The 15165-nt window shown below is 37.2% G+C and overlaps 1 protein-coding gene across 1 annotated transcript; it reads left to right on the top strand.

Moving 5' to 3' along the window:
* The first annotated feature begins 12052 nt into the window (after positions 1-12052).
* Positions 12053-13776, top strand: LOC110276761 (uncharacterized). The gene is made up of 2 exons (XM_021133870.1): positions 12053-12365; positions 12446-13776. Exons 1-2 carry the CDS (start codon positions 12053-12055, stop codon positions 13774-13776), a joined length of 1644 nt encoding a protein of 547 aa, XP_020989529.1.
* The last annotated feature ends 1389 nt before the right edge of the window (positions 13777-15165 follow it).

Raw genomic sequence — 15165 nt, forward strand, 5'->3', positions numbered from 1 at the left:
GTTTGGGCCATCAAATCTTGGGCAAAGTATGGACTATCATATATTGCTGGAAAGCCCAGGATGTCTACTTTCCAACGCCGTTGAGAGCGCGCCAATTGGGCTTCTGTAGCTCCAGAAAATCCACTTCGAGTGCAGGGAGGTCAGAATCCAACAGCATCTGCAGTCCTTTTTGGTCTCTGAATCAGATTTTTGCTCAGGTCCCTCAATTTCAACCAGAAAATACCTGAAATCACAGAAAAACACACAAACTCATAGTAAAGTCCAGAAAAGCGAATTTTAACTAAAAACTAATAAAAATATACTAAAAACTAACTATATCATACCAAAAACATACTAAAAACAATGCCAAAAAGCATACAAATTATCCGCTCATCATATATTCACAAACACTTGGTGGGCATAAAACCAAAACATGAGAATTTGCAAAAGGAAATGGAAAACTATAACCAACTATTCACAATATCAACAATAAACAATCAAACAAGAATAAAGAAAGAATAAAGCATTAAATTCATCAAGCAAAACTTCAAAGAACTCAAAATTGCAAATATGAACAAAGTAACTTGAACCAAGAGGAAATGAAAGTAAAAGTGATGTAATTAAAGAGGAAATTGAGAGTACTTATAATTAAAGGAGCAAAATCTAAAATCAAAGCTTGCTATAAAATACTACAATGAACCCTAAATTAAAAATCTAAGAGAGCTCTCCCTAATTTACACTACTCCTACTCCTACTACTATGGAAAATATAAAAATAAAGTCCTAAGTCCTAATGAAAGCTTGTCTTCATATGGCTTCATTTCTCCTTCATATAGCACTTAAAAAAACAGCTTCAGCCTTCCAAAACTGGGCCAAAGGCCCCCAAAATCGTGGATCACGTGTTTCATTAATGAATCCACGTGCAGGGACCTGTGCATACGCACAGGGTTGTGCATCGGCACACTTGCTGATTTCTGTATCTGTGCATGGGCACAGAGATGTGCGTGGGCATAAGTGCTGATTTTGACCCTTGTGCGTAAGCACAGAAAGTGTGCGTGGGCACACTCTGAAATGCTTTTCTCCTTTGTTTTCTTCATGTTTTCTCCCTTTTTGCATGCTTTCTTCCACTTCTACCAAACCATTCTTGCCTCTAGGACCTGAAATCACTCAACAAACATATCACGGCATCGAATGAAATAAAAATGGGATTAAATTACTTAATTTAAGAACAAAAAACACGTGTTTTCACATTTAGGTTCACTACTAGAAAACTAGTTAATACAGACGGATATTTCAGAAGGATTTTATCCTACGGAAATACAGACGGAATTTCAGAGGAATTTTTTGTCGGAAAATAAAAAAAAATGAATTAACATAAATTACAGACGGAAAAAAATCCATCGATAATTCTATCGGAAAATTAATTTTTTTCCGTGAGAAATAGTTACAGACGGAAAATTCGTCTGTAATTAAATAAACAAAAACACTACATTTTATTAAATTATTACAGACAGAAAATCTGTCTGTAATTTAAACTTTTCCGTCGGAAATATTAAAATAAAGAGATGGGTTACTTTACTCCCAATCCTTTAGTTCACTTTTTTCCCGATATCCTTAAATTACTCCAATGCCTTCTCTCTCCATTGAAGATGTGACTTCCTCCGTCGCTGCCGCCGCTCGCGTCGCATAAGCTCCTTCTACCGCCGCTCTCAATGCGGTTGCTCCTTTCATCGTCACACGAGCTCTCTCGGGCGTGCTCTTGTCTTACGAGCTCCCTCCGCCGCCGCTCTCGCGCTGCTTCTTCTCTCCTCGCCGGAGGTTTGTCATCGTCTCTTCTCGTCGCTGTTAGTTCAGGTAGGCTTCCGCCTCCTCCTCATCCCTAGCCCTAACCCTTCCATTATGATTCTGTTCCAATTTCATGATCCCTAGCCCTAACCCTGTCCTTTCCCTATTTTGATTGAACTTCAAAATCAAAGAATACGATCGACGAGAGCTCTTATGTTTGCAAATCAGTTGTTGCTTGCTGCAGAGAACGGAATTTCTAAATTCTAAGGTATGAATTTTGTATATTCCTATAATTTGTGAAATCTGAAACATAATTTCTATGATTGTAGTATAGAATGAACTTTGTTTATGAACTATATATTTGAATTGCTGAGATATTTTATCTGGAGTTTGCATGCATATTCTTGTTATGACTTGATTTTAGCTCCTCCTTCTTGTCCTTGTCCGAATCTGCTGAATTACAGACAGATAACTCATTCTTTTCAGTATTTTTGAAACAGGGGAGATGACAGTAACACAACTCTAAAGACAACAACGCAATTAATTGATTCTGATCTTGTCGTTGCTCTTGTCTTTCAGCAACAGCACTATCATCATGCCTTTGATTTAACCTCAAGTTACTCTCTTTCTCACTCTCTTATCTTTCACTCACTCACTCTCTTATTTATCAAATATACCTTATCTCTCACTCACTCACTCTCCTATTTATCAAATAATAGGGCTGGGAATGGGAAACTTGTAGTTGTGGACTCCAATGATCAAACTAAGCTTAAACATGAGGATAAGAAGGTTTGTTTCATTGTTTGTGTGTTACTGCTTGTGCTTACTATTTCAATTTCTGTTTCATTAGTAGTACTGATTTTTACATTTTTATATAAACATTTTAGATTGAGGCTGCTAGGAAGAGTCGATTGAGGAAGAAGGTAAATTAATTGCTCCCAACTTGATATGTTAGATTGTTCAATTGAACCTAAACTTAAGCCCCAACCATTGAATGATTGATATGTGTTGGTTTTTCAATAGGTTGAATGATTGATATATGTTGGTTTTTCAATAGGCATATGTGCAGCAATTGAAGAATAGTAGAGTTAGGCTTGCACAATTAGAGGAAGAACTTCAGTCATCCAATTTCAAGGTTTGTTCCTCATGCTCTTCCTACTTCAAATTTCTTATCTTTTGTTGCAAAGGGTACTTCATAGTTAATATAACTTTACATAGCTATAAGAAGCTTCAATGATCAGTATTTAATGAACCAATATTTTTTATCTATTTTTATCTCGAAGCTTTTTTCAATTAAAATTTATCATAAAGAGAAAAAGAAATTGGACAATGGAAACGGAATAATCAAATTGGAGGAAGAAAAGAAAAACACTACAGCTTAAAAGATCAAATACCTTTAAGTTTGGCGGGAATGAGGGATGTTATGTTAGGCCAATTTCACTTTGCAAAAATTTAAAAGTAGAATAAATGGAGTTTATTTAGGTTTTATGTTTGCAGAATTTTATTTTTTTAAATTTATTATTCTAATATTTAGAAGCACTTGCTTGTTTAGAAACACTTGCTTGTTTATGCTTCTCAGAAGGGTTTGTGCCTCTCAGAAGAGCAAACTCTTAGAAGTGTATGATTGTTTAGAAACACTTGCTTGTTTATGATTTTATCTTATTAGAATGTGTTTTTCAATTTCTACTAATCATGATTTTGTTACTATACTCAGGTACATAGATGGCCAAGAATGGGAGGCCATAGATTCATAGGAATGAGAACTCAACATCAAAAGCTGACTAGAAAATGTGATATTCGCGGCAACATTTTCTTGTGGGCATTTAAGGGAGTTATGGATCAGAACCCTTCCCCATTTGGGCACATTTTGCTTGATCAGAGTTTTAGCCCCAGCTGTATAATGCATCCAGATACTTACCTAAATAAGGTAATCATGTCTTTCTTCTTGTTCCAAAGATTAATAGACATTGTAGGCTTTAATTTTCAGTTGAGAATGAATAGGGCAATAGGCTTTACTGGGGCTGCAATTGTAGTCACGGGCTAATTAAGGAGTTAAGTGAAAGTGACATTTAGAGTTAAGACTTCCTTTATGATTGAGAAATATGCAATAGGTTCTTGTCGGGAGCGAGCAAGGTCCTATGCAGCTTTGGAACATTAGCACAAAGAAAAAGATATTTGAGTTTAAGGGATGGGATTCACCGATCACCTGTTGTGTTTTCTCCCCTGATATAGCAATCATAGTAGAACCTTAGTGATCTCAAACACTTTGAGGCTATTGAGGTTTTAATACTTATAATTAACTCTACAAAGTGAATTCATTAAACTGAGGTATTTATCTAATGTTTTCTGTTTTAGAGTAAGCAGGGGAGGAAAAAAAGTACTTATTTTAATACTCAGATTTTGTTCTGATTTCTTGTTGCATAGTTCTTATTTGCATTTACAAGGTTTTATGATACTTGCTAACAGGTCACTGAAGCTGATATTGAGGAGTTTTAATGATTTCTTCTTTTATCAAAGAAAAAAAGTACTTTCTATATGTAAAATTTGCTGTTTTAGTATAGTTATATTTCATTTGCAAGTTTATAGATTTTAATGGGTCATTTTTCATTTGCAAGTTTATAGATTTTAATGGGTCATTGTGTCCTGTGCGCAATAGTACACCATGCTTAATAAGTAATTTGAGAAATATCGGTACTATGAGAATTGATTCTGATTGAGTTATTTCAAATGTGTACTTTGTGAATGGATTTTGACCTCTTTTTTTATTTCTTGAGAGAGAGAGAGAGAGAGAAAGTTAACAATATATCTCGACATATTTCAACACTAATAATCACCCTCAAACATTACTTAGCATTTCTGATTCTTCCTGTCAATACTAGAATTGAGTTTCACTTTTGAGAACTCATTATAATTTGGCTTCTTCCTGAATGTGAATCAGCATTGACAGTCTTGAATCGTGATCTTAGAATTTTCTCGGCTTTCAAATTTTCAGGTTAGCCCACTCAATGATATTGATAAATAGTAAATACATACCTATTGTTTATTAGATTTTAGAATGCTCTGATGTTAAGGTATATGCTATTCCTGAGGGGTCAGTTGTTTTTCCGAAGGTACCACTGATGAGAGTTGAAGGTCCTATTGCGGTCAGTAGTCGTTACCATTTGATAATCTCTTTTATTTTATAAAATTTCAAATTTATATTTCTTTACAAGATGATCTATTTTAAGATTTTACTTGATTGGTTTTCTGTCAGGTTGTTCAATTGCTGGAAACTCCTTTTGTGAATCTGATTAACTATGCATCATTAGTTACGACGAATGCTGCAAGGCATCGTTTTGTAGCTGGAAAATCAAAAACTCTACTTGAGTTTGGGCTGCGAAGGGCTCAGGTTACTAAGTGATTAAAATGAAAAATTGGTGCACTGATTTTGTAGACTTTCCAGTTTCCACACTCATCAAAAGAATCTTATTTTAGATGTAGGGGCCTGATAGTGGAATGGGAGCATCAAAATACTGCTATATTGGAGGATTTGATGCAACAAGGTATTATCTATGAAAACAACTTCAATTCCAGTGTGTTTGACACTTGAATAGGAAGGATCTTTTTAGTGTTTTGATACTAGAATTGCATTTACCACATGCCTGATATTTTTAGTTGGTATTAGTTCTAATTATATATGACTCGAACTGAACTACTTTATTTCTTTCATAACACAAAATAAACAATTGCTGCTTATCTAAGATGGCAAGTTATGATTGTGTCAGTAAAACATGTAAATTATGCTTTAATATAACATGTAAAGTATGCTTTAATAAAACATGTAAATTATGCTTTGGCCAGCAATGTTCCATCCTTGTGTGCAAATCTCGCTGTTCTGAATTACTTCTGGTTTAGTTTAGCTTAGCTGTTTCTCCATATAATCACCTTTGCATTTCTTGGCAGGTCATACGAAGTGGAATTCCCAACTTCTGTGCAGTTGCATTGGCTCTCAATGAGTTAGGGTATGTCCGAAGTTGATTATTCCTCCCCTTCATTTTTATTGTCAATACTTGGTTAGAAGTTTCATATTGTGGTTTGTTAGTTTTCCCTGTTGATTTTGATTAATCGGGACACACAATTTTGTTATTCGTTTCTTATTTTTCTTCCATGAATTACTTCCTTCATTATTAGCTAATATGTTCTATTATGCCTTGGTGTTCCTTGTCTCTGGTTTAAGGATTGCAGATTTGTTTTGGCTTTGATTAGTTTCTAAGCATTCCTTGTTTTCACTTTAAGGATTGCAGATTGGTTTTGGCTTTCGAATAGTGTCTAAGCATCCTCAACCCCCTAAAATAAAACATTAGTTGCTTTGTGGTGCAGATACAAAGCAGTTGGCATTAGACTGGACTCTGGTGACCTTGCCTATTTGTCTTGTCAAGCCAGGAAGATCTTTTGGGAATTCGCGGTGTCTGGCTTTGGGAAGACTAGTATTACAGCTAGTAATGATCTTAATGAGGAAACTTTAGATGCTTTAAATAAACAAGTAATTCTCACTGCAAACTGGAAATTATATAGATCCAAACAATACTAAGAATTTTAGTTACTAAATGAAAGAAAAATCAAGTATAAAAAGCTACTCAATAAGACTAAGACCAAAGTGGATTCAAGTCAAGATGACTAGTATTGTCATGAAATCTCAAACTTATACTATTTTAATTAATGGAAGTGACATCAAAATTAGAATTTTTACTCCTGTGGATGTAGAGTAAACCGATTGATAATGCTCAATGTTAAATAACTAGAACATTTTGGCCTTATGGTATGCCTTGCATTAGATTAAATTTCTACATTCCTGTTTATTAGTTATTTAATCACTACTTTTTTCTTACAATTCATGCAGATTGAACCAGAATCACAAACAAAACTTTTAGATGCTACACTGAACTTGAAAGGAGTGTTGTTGGCTGAAGTTCCAGGAGCAGGAGAATTTGATGCTCTTTGCTGTTACTTTGAGAGATTCAAGCAGCAATGTGACAAAAACATGGAGCTCACTCAATGTTCTTGCCCTTCTGGTTAAAGAAGATCCTTGTGGCGTTTCTTTAGAAAGTGCTGACCGTAGAACAAATGAAATCACTTCAGCTGTATCTTCAATTCATATTGAATAATTTATTGTAAATATTGTTTATTTTTAATACGATGAATTTGTTTATTTTTTGAAATATTATAAATATTCGAATATAAATTAGATAAAAATTTGTATTAAATTTATATTTATTTTGTATGAAAACAAGTTTATTTTGTAATTAGAAAAAGTAAAAAAATTCTATTTTACCTTACAGACGGATTTTCTGTCTGTAATCATGATTTTTCAAAGTTTAAATTACAGAAGGAAAATCTGTCGGAAAATCCGTCTGTAATTACAGACGAAAAATCCGTCTGAAAATCTGTCTGTAATTACAGACAGAAAATCTGTCTGAAAATCCGTCTGTAATTACAGACGGAAAATTCGTCGGAAAATTTGTCTGTAATTACAGACGAAAAATCCGTCAGAAAGTTCGTCGCCTTCAAAAATGGATGCAAAATTTACAGAGGGAAAATCTGTCGGTAACTGGTAAAAATCCGTCTGTAATTTTCCGACAGAAAAAAATCCATCAGTAAATAATTTCCGACGGAGCTTTTACAGAAGGACAAAATCCGTCGGTAATTTCGTCGGTAACGAAAAATCTGTCTGTAAATCTGTCTGTATTAATCAATTTTCTAGTTGTGGTTCAATTTAGGGATCAAACACAAAAGTATGCTATTTTGGTGAATAAGTGTGAGTTTATGTGATGAAATCTATTCAAATTAAGTCAAAATATCTCATCAAATATGGACTCATCAGTTATCTTTAACCTATAAGTCTGTGTGGAGATCCTTAGGCATTGTTTCAGCTCTTCGACTGGCCACACATGACTTATCTTACACTGCCGCCTTCTTGGGGCTAGTTTATACTTTTGGTGTCTAGCCACCAATAACTTTCATTTTCCATATGAAAATATGGGTCTGACCCGAATGAAGATCTCAGGGTTGACTGGACTTTCTCCTGACGGGGAGGATGCTTGTTGGGCAACTTCATGTCCTGAAGATGTCTTCAACATCAATTTTGACTTGACTTCTGTGTCAGGCTTTATTCAAAATAACATGGGCTCTGAGGGTGACCCTATTACCAACAGCGAACATATTGCCTTTCTACTCTTATGGCTTAATACTTTTGTGTTTTGTCCAAAATCGATCCAAATTCAAAAAGCAATTTCCTGTTGTTAGCCATAATGCTTCACCACAAAAAATATATCAATCTTCTTTCTCTTATTTTGGGTTAACTAAACACTTGGTGGCCAGTAAAATTCGACGAGATGAATCATCGATCAATCCTTTTGATCCTCTCTAGATTGTCAACTTATAGCTAAAATCTATGCTCAAACCTCAATTGACTGCTCCTAACCCCCCAAAACTCTGCTCGAGGGTATTCGACTATCATCATTTTCATGGTCGAAACCAAATGGTATGTTTTCTATTGATATCTTTTGCCACTTTATTAAATAACTTTTCAATATCAAAGACAATAATGATTGCTCGTACCATCATAACCCCTTGTCCTGTCAAAAGAGTATTGTGGGTTATCTCCATTTTCTTACTAGTCTCAAACTCAAAAATCAAGAAGTTCTTGATGAAATGTGGTAAAAAGTTTTGACTCCTTAAATCCTTCCAATAGGACTACTTCATGATTCGACTATAGCTCTTAAAAAGAAATTTGTCACCTACTCCCGCAGTTTGTGTCGAGGCAATTTGGTCTTGCACAAGCATTACCTTCTCCACTTTCACTCGTAGCTGGAGCTCAAATGATTCATTATGAAGTGTCGTATCTCAAGGAATTCGAACAAATTATGGACTTGAACCATCAAAGAGTAACTTTCCAGTACCAGAGATATGATATTAAATTATGCTTCCTTTCGACACCTGATTTTCATAAATGGTGGTCGAGCTATTACCACTCTCATTGCCCCTCATATGAGCAAGTGCTTTTTAACTTGGTTCTTCCTTCTGCACAGAATGTTGCTGCGTCAAAGAAAACCAAATGTTAGTACATCAAAGAAATCATTGCCTTTGAAAAATATTATAAGATAAAATGGCATTTAGAAACATAAGGTACGTTTTCATCGAGGCTTTAGAGGTATGGGAAAAGAGAAAAGAGGCACATTTTCATAGATGTCTCTATCGTTACTTTAAATTTTTATCTTGAGATACTTTTTGTTTAGAAAAAATATTTTATGAAAATATTTAAATTTTCTTCTTTTTTCAATGTCCTTTTTTGCCTTGCTAATCGACTACCTGATCCTCCTAAAGGAGCCTTAGGAGTGGATTATCAACTTTGAAAGAAGAATCATCGTACCTTAGGCATAAATACAACTGATGCTTTCTATTATCTAGGCGTTAAGAATCATCGTACCTTAGGCATAAATCTATGCTTTCTCCATATTTTCTTAAAACTTAGAGAAACATTTTAGTCCTTACTCTTCATATACTTTCTTTATGTTTCAGCTGCTCAACCAACGACTCTAGTAGGCATTGATCCTGACTCTAAACTGGTCGAAGAAAATTGGGAGTCGGACGAAGAAGCTGCTCCTAAGAAAACAAAAACAAAAGGGGTCGAGATGGGGGGCGATTGAGTGAAACCACCTTACCTTCGAAAAAGCGTGGAGCCGTCGACATTTTCACGGGTGGATAATCCTAAAAAGGTACAGAAATCTAATCCAACCACTTCAATCAAGGTACTTTTTAATACTTTATCATCTATAATAGGGAACTTCTATCATGTGTGTTTAATAATGCATTTTACCTTTCTTCCAGTCAAAGTCTGTAAAGCGAATCTCTCAGTCCCAAACTGGACCACAAAGCCATTCTAAACCAAGCGTCGACATATCAAGTGTCGAAGCTAAGGTTATTCAACCTCCTTCAAAGGTGATTACCTTCCTTCCTTTCTTGAATCCCATTCAAACTTCACCATTGACTGCTCACAAGTTCCAAGTCTTGGATGCTATGTAAGAGGACTCGATCCCTTTTGTCTTCGGGAGACCTGAAAATTACAATGTAAATGAGATCGTGCTGAAGATTGGAATAAATTCTATAACAAAAAATTCGTATACCTAACCATGAAGAACTATAACATTCGAAAAAATGTAGAGTATTGAATACTCGAGTGGAATGAAATATCAGGTGGAGCATTTGGGTTGGGTCATTCCAATTTACTCACTCTAAAATTGGGGAATATCTATCTTTTCATCTATTTCATAGACTAAGCCAACAAAATTAACACACAAATCCAATCTTTCTCAAATTCATTAGCTCTGTCAATGTAATTGCATTGTTTTTGAATTTTGCTGGTTCTATACCAGTGAAATAAGACTGCCAGCACATTTAAAAGTAAATTGTAATGTATTTATATTAGGAAAAATAGACAAAAGCACACACGAATTTTTATACGGTGCACAGATGTATACACCAATTTTTTAATGAGTCATTTGTATACACCAATATGAAATTTCGTTGTCATTTCTAACCTTTTGACGCCTGAGTAATTTTTCCGACAGTGGTAGAAGTCAGATGGCACATTATTGTGTGATGTGGTTGTTTTGAATCACACAGTAAAAAAATAAAATTATTAAATTTGTTAAAATAAAATTATTCTCACTATCATTCTTCTATTTTCATTTCTCACATCAATCACCGCAACCACCATCCTCACACCTCTATTTTCAACTCTACGACCTTGAATTCATACCTCCACTCTCTCATCCCTGTCTCCGGATCTGTTGCTCCATTCTTCCATTTTTTTGGATTTTGATGTCTTTCTTCTCTCAAACTTCTTTTTATTATGAAAAAAATTAAATGTTGTTATTATTGTTGAAATTAAAGAATATGATGGTACTAATAGAGTTGAAGTGGCGAAAGTTGGAGATGACATAAGGATGGGATAAGTTAGAGTTGATAAATTGGGGGCTCAGGAGGATAGGTGACAATAGTGAGAGGTTGAGAGTTTGGGAGGGTGACATGGCTGGGGTGACAGTGGAAGGGTTGGGGTTGAATTTTGAGGTGGTAGCTGTGAAAGGTGGTGTTGATGCCATGGTGTTAGATGTTTGTTCGAGAATGATGATGTGCTGGTGGCAACAGTGGCGGCGGTGAAAAGATGATGATGAGACTAAAAATGAAGGAATGGTGTGAGAATAATTTTATTTTAATAAATTTAATAATTTTTTTACTGTGTCATCTAAAACGGCCACATCACACAATGACGTGCCACCTGACCTTCACCACCGCTGAAAAAATTACTCAGGAGACGGAAGGTTAGAAATGACAATGGAGTTTCATATTGATGTGTATAAATGACTTATTAAAAAATTAAAATATACATCTATCCACTGTATAAAAATTCGTGTGTACATATATACACATAAATAATAATTGTTTAATTAAAAAAATATTCTTTATCATCATGTTAATTTGTGTTAGCTAGACAATTTTATCTTAAACAAATGAATTTTATAGTTTTATAATATTCAAAGGAAAAAATACAATACTTCATAATATGGCTCAAGAATTTGGTTATGGAATAGATGGTGGTGTTTTGGCTGGAAATGGGGGTACTTTGTGTATTTACCCTTAGGTGGACATGTCATATGCAAACTCAACACGCAGGGGGCGTGTTACTGACAGCACGTGGGGGCGTGCTAAAGTGGCAAAGTGGTTGGCTCACTCAGGTAGCATGTGAGGGCGTGCTGACGTGGCAAAGCGTGGTTGGCTCACTCAAGCAGCACGTGGGGGGCATGATGACACGTGGCAAAGCGTGATTGAATGAGCCAGGCAGCACGTGGGAGTGTGTTAAATGCTCCCTTCTATATAAGGCAGAGTTCGAAACTATTTTCATTCTGAATAAGAGTGTATTTTGAGTGTTCTTTGAGTGTGTTGTTAGTGTAATGGAGGGCACTGCAAACTTGGTGGTGTATCACAACGGTGAGATAATACGTAATACTCATGAGGGAGTGAGATTTGTGTGCCAGAATCCATTTTTGTTTGTGGTTGCATGCACCATGACGTTAATAGAGCTGCAGAACAGTCTCTGTTAAAGCATAGAGAACGGTACGTTAATGGGACTGAGCAGAATTTTGTACTGGAGTCTGGTTGTAGTTTTTGGTGGTCTAATATAGTTTGATACCATGCTGATCACTAACGAAATGAGTATGCAGAATATGTTTCAAATTCACTGGTAGACTCAGATGCGACAGCCACAGATTGAGCTGTACGTTGAGTTTGAAACCATAGAAGCAGTAAGGATTCAAAATGATTTAGATATGGAGGATGATAGAACTACAATGTACGAAGGAATGAATAGTGATAGTGAAGAGGACTTCGAAGCCACTTATGAAGCCGGCAACGAAGATGAGGATGGTGATGTGGGAGTTGAGGCAACAGCGGAGAATGTAGTGGTTCATCCCTCGAGCAGTCAACTGATGTACGTTCCACCTTTTATGTGTGAGTTAGATCTCAATGCCATGCATGCCCCGGAGTTTCCGAAATATGCAAACATAGGTACGTGATGACTAAATAATAAGTTTTTGTTAATTTATACTTTGGATTGATCAATGAACGATGATATCAGCTTTCTGTAGGCGTTGCTAATCATGAGATCGGAGAGTTCTGGATTGGAATGGAATACAGTTCTAGAAAGTCGGTCGTCGCAGTAATTAGAAGTTACACTAAATCTAGAGGAGTTGACTATGGTGTGCATGAGTCTGAGCCACAGACGTTCTATGAAAAATGCAAGATGTACAGGCGTGGGTGCGATTGGCTTATCCGAGCCAGCTTGATACGGAAAAAAGGTTGTTGGGAGATACGCAGATACAACGATAGGCACACGTGCACAATCGGAACGATTTTACAAGATCATTCCAAGTTGGACTCGGATACAGTTGCTGAGGCTATAAGGCCATTGGTCCAGACTAACTCGTCCATCAAGGTGAAATCTATAATAGCGAAAGTCCAGTCAAGGTTCAACTATACCATCAGTTATCGAAAGGCTTGGTTGGTAAAGCAGAAGTCCATAGCCAAAGTTTTCGGTGGTTGGGAGGATTCTTACCAAATCTTGCCATGGTGGCTCTCGGTCATGGTTCAAAAGACGCCTGGTTCAGTTGTCCAAATAGAAACACGACCACTGTACAACGGGAATGAGGAGGCGCACGGTGTAAAAATACTTCATCGCGTATTTTGGAGTTTCAATCCATGCATTAGGGTATTTAGGCATTGTAAGCCCCTAGTTCAGGTTGACGACACACTCCTATACGGAAAATACAAAGGTACACTTCTAGTCGTTGTTGCACAAGATGGGAACCAGAACTTTGTGCCTATCGCTTTTGCCTTGGTGGAAGGGGAGACAGTTGATGCGTGGCACTTCTTTCTCAGAAATCTGCAAATGCATGTTGTTAGAAAAGACGGTGTGGGTATGATCTCAGACCAGCATGAGTCAATCCAGGTGGCAGAAAATTGTTCTAGAGGTGACTGGCAACCTCCAAAAGCATGGTGGATGTTTTGTATAAGGCACATCGGCAGCAACTTCCCAAGGGCATTCAAAGTCCCTCACTTGCAAAAGCTTGTTGTCAACATAGGGTATTCAAGAACGGTGGAGGAGTACAACATCAACTATAAGAAGTTGGAAGAGCAAGACGAGGCATATGGCAGGTGGTGCGATGCCATTGGACTCAGACATTGGATATTGGCATTCGACGAGGGACATCGATGGGGCCATATGACGACGAACCTTGTCGAATGCATTAACTCAGTGTTGAAGGGTGTCCATAATCTACCTGTGTTGGCGCTGGTTCGAGCAACATATTATCGGTTAAATGAACTTTTTACGCGGAAGAGTGTCGAGACTCACGAACACAAGCGTGCTGGATTTACTTATTCCGTATTTGCACAACAACGGATAGAAGCAAATATGTAACAGGCTAGGAATATAGTTCTGCACTGCTTTGATAGACGAAATGAGGTGTTTGAGTTGCGCGAAATGACTAGTGGAAAGGTGATAGTTGTGGATCTTGCGCGACGGACGTGTGACTGTGGGCACTTTCAGGTTGAACGACTACCATGTCGCCATGTTATTTCTTGTCGTGCTAACCAGCGTCTCGATTGGTAGTTGTATATGCATGATGTGTACAAGATGACAGAGGTTCGTAAGGTATATAGATTTGAGCTCACACTATTAGGTGATCTCGAGACATGGCCTGCTTATGAGGGACCCACATTGGTTGCTAATCCCGCCTTGAGGCAAACATCGAAAGGTCGGCCCAAATTGACCCGATACTTGAATGAAATGGACTCACGCGATATGCGTGGTCCTCGGATATGCCGTCTCTATGGTACTTAGGGTCATAGTCGGAGTCGATGTCATCAGCATGCTGGACCGAGAGGTGCGGGTGAAGATGATGGTTCTTAGGTCTTTGTTTGTATTTGTGTTTGCCAGTGAATGATATTTAATATCGTCGTGTTTGTATTTTTAAATTTGCATTTTGTCAATTGATGCTTTTGATATTAGTCGTGTTTGTATTTTTCAATTTGAGTCTATTCGTTGATGTTTAATGTCAGGCTAATATTATCATTAACTGTTTTCGTGAAGTAAATATACAAAAAATTAACTACGAATTACATTAACTTAATTCTTAAAATTAAATCTAAAAGTCCTAAACCCAAGCTCACTTCTTTCGAACTGACCAGTTCAATCTCTTACCCATCATGCCCTGACCAAACTGCAACAGAATATACCTATCAGGTGGATTTCGCTCCGTCTGTAGGTCATACGGGTGACCTCAAACTGAGTCATCCACACCCGGAGTGGCTGACCCACTTGCCTCTGCTGGAGCAGATACACTAGGGTTGAACTCGTCAACAACTGTGTAGCCCGCTGACGCTGGATAAAACCACTATCACACGACGCACCCGCTTATGTGTGGTCGGAAGTATGACCCAGCATACCATGGGCCATATCTACCGATGCCCTATGTAGGTCAGCCGACACTGACGGTGAAGGCATAACACTAAAATCTGACCTGCCACCCAAACCAGCGTTGGTCCAATGCTGTTGTTGCTGATCTCCATGTCTGTCAATGGAAAAGTCAAACCAATCATGACCGGTAGAAATGGTAAGTATGGGCTGATGAAGCTGGCCGGACTGACCCTGGTGACTGTGCTGAGAGTGCTGAGAATAGTGGCTGCCCTGAGAGTGGTGACTGTGCTGATAGTACTGAGAGTGATGGCTGTGCTGAGAGTGGTGACTGTCATGAGAGTGCTGGCTGTGCTGATAGTGCTGAGTGGTGACTGCCCTGAGTGTGATGGC

Source organism: Arachis duranensis, chromosome 10 (assembly GCF_000817695.3).
Source record: "Arachis duranensis cultivar V14167 chromosome 10, aradu.V14167.gnm2.J7QH, whole genome shotgun sequence".
NCBI classification, from domain to species: domain Eukaryota; kingdom Viridiplantae; phylum Streptophyta; class Magnoliopsida; order Fabales; family Fabaceae; genus Arachis; species Arachis duranensis.

Bases quoted from the DNA above. Each gene is read 5' to 3' on its own strand.
- LOC110276761 (XM_021133870.1), top strand. From the start codon at position 12,053: ATGCGACAGCCACAGATTGAGCTGTACGTTGAGTTTGAAACCATAGAA. The intron at 12,366-12,445 runs GTACGTGATGAC...AGCTTTCTGTAG, and splicing joins TCCGAAATATGCAAACATAG to GCGTTGCTAATCATGAGATC.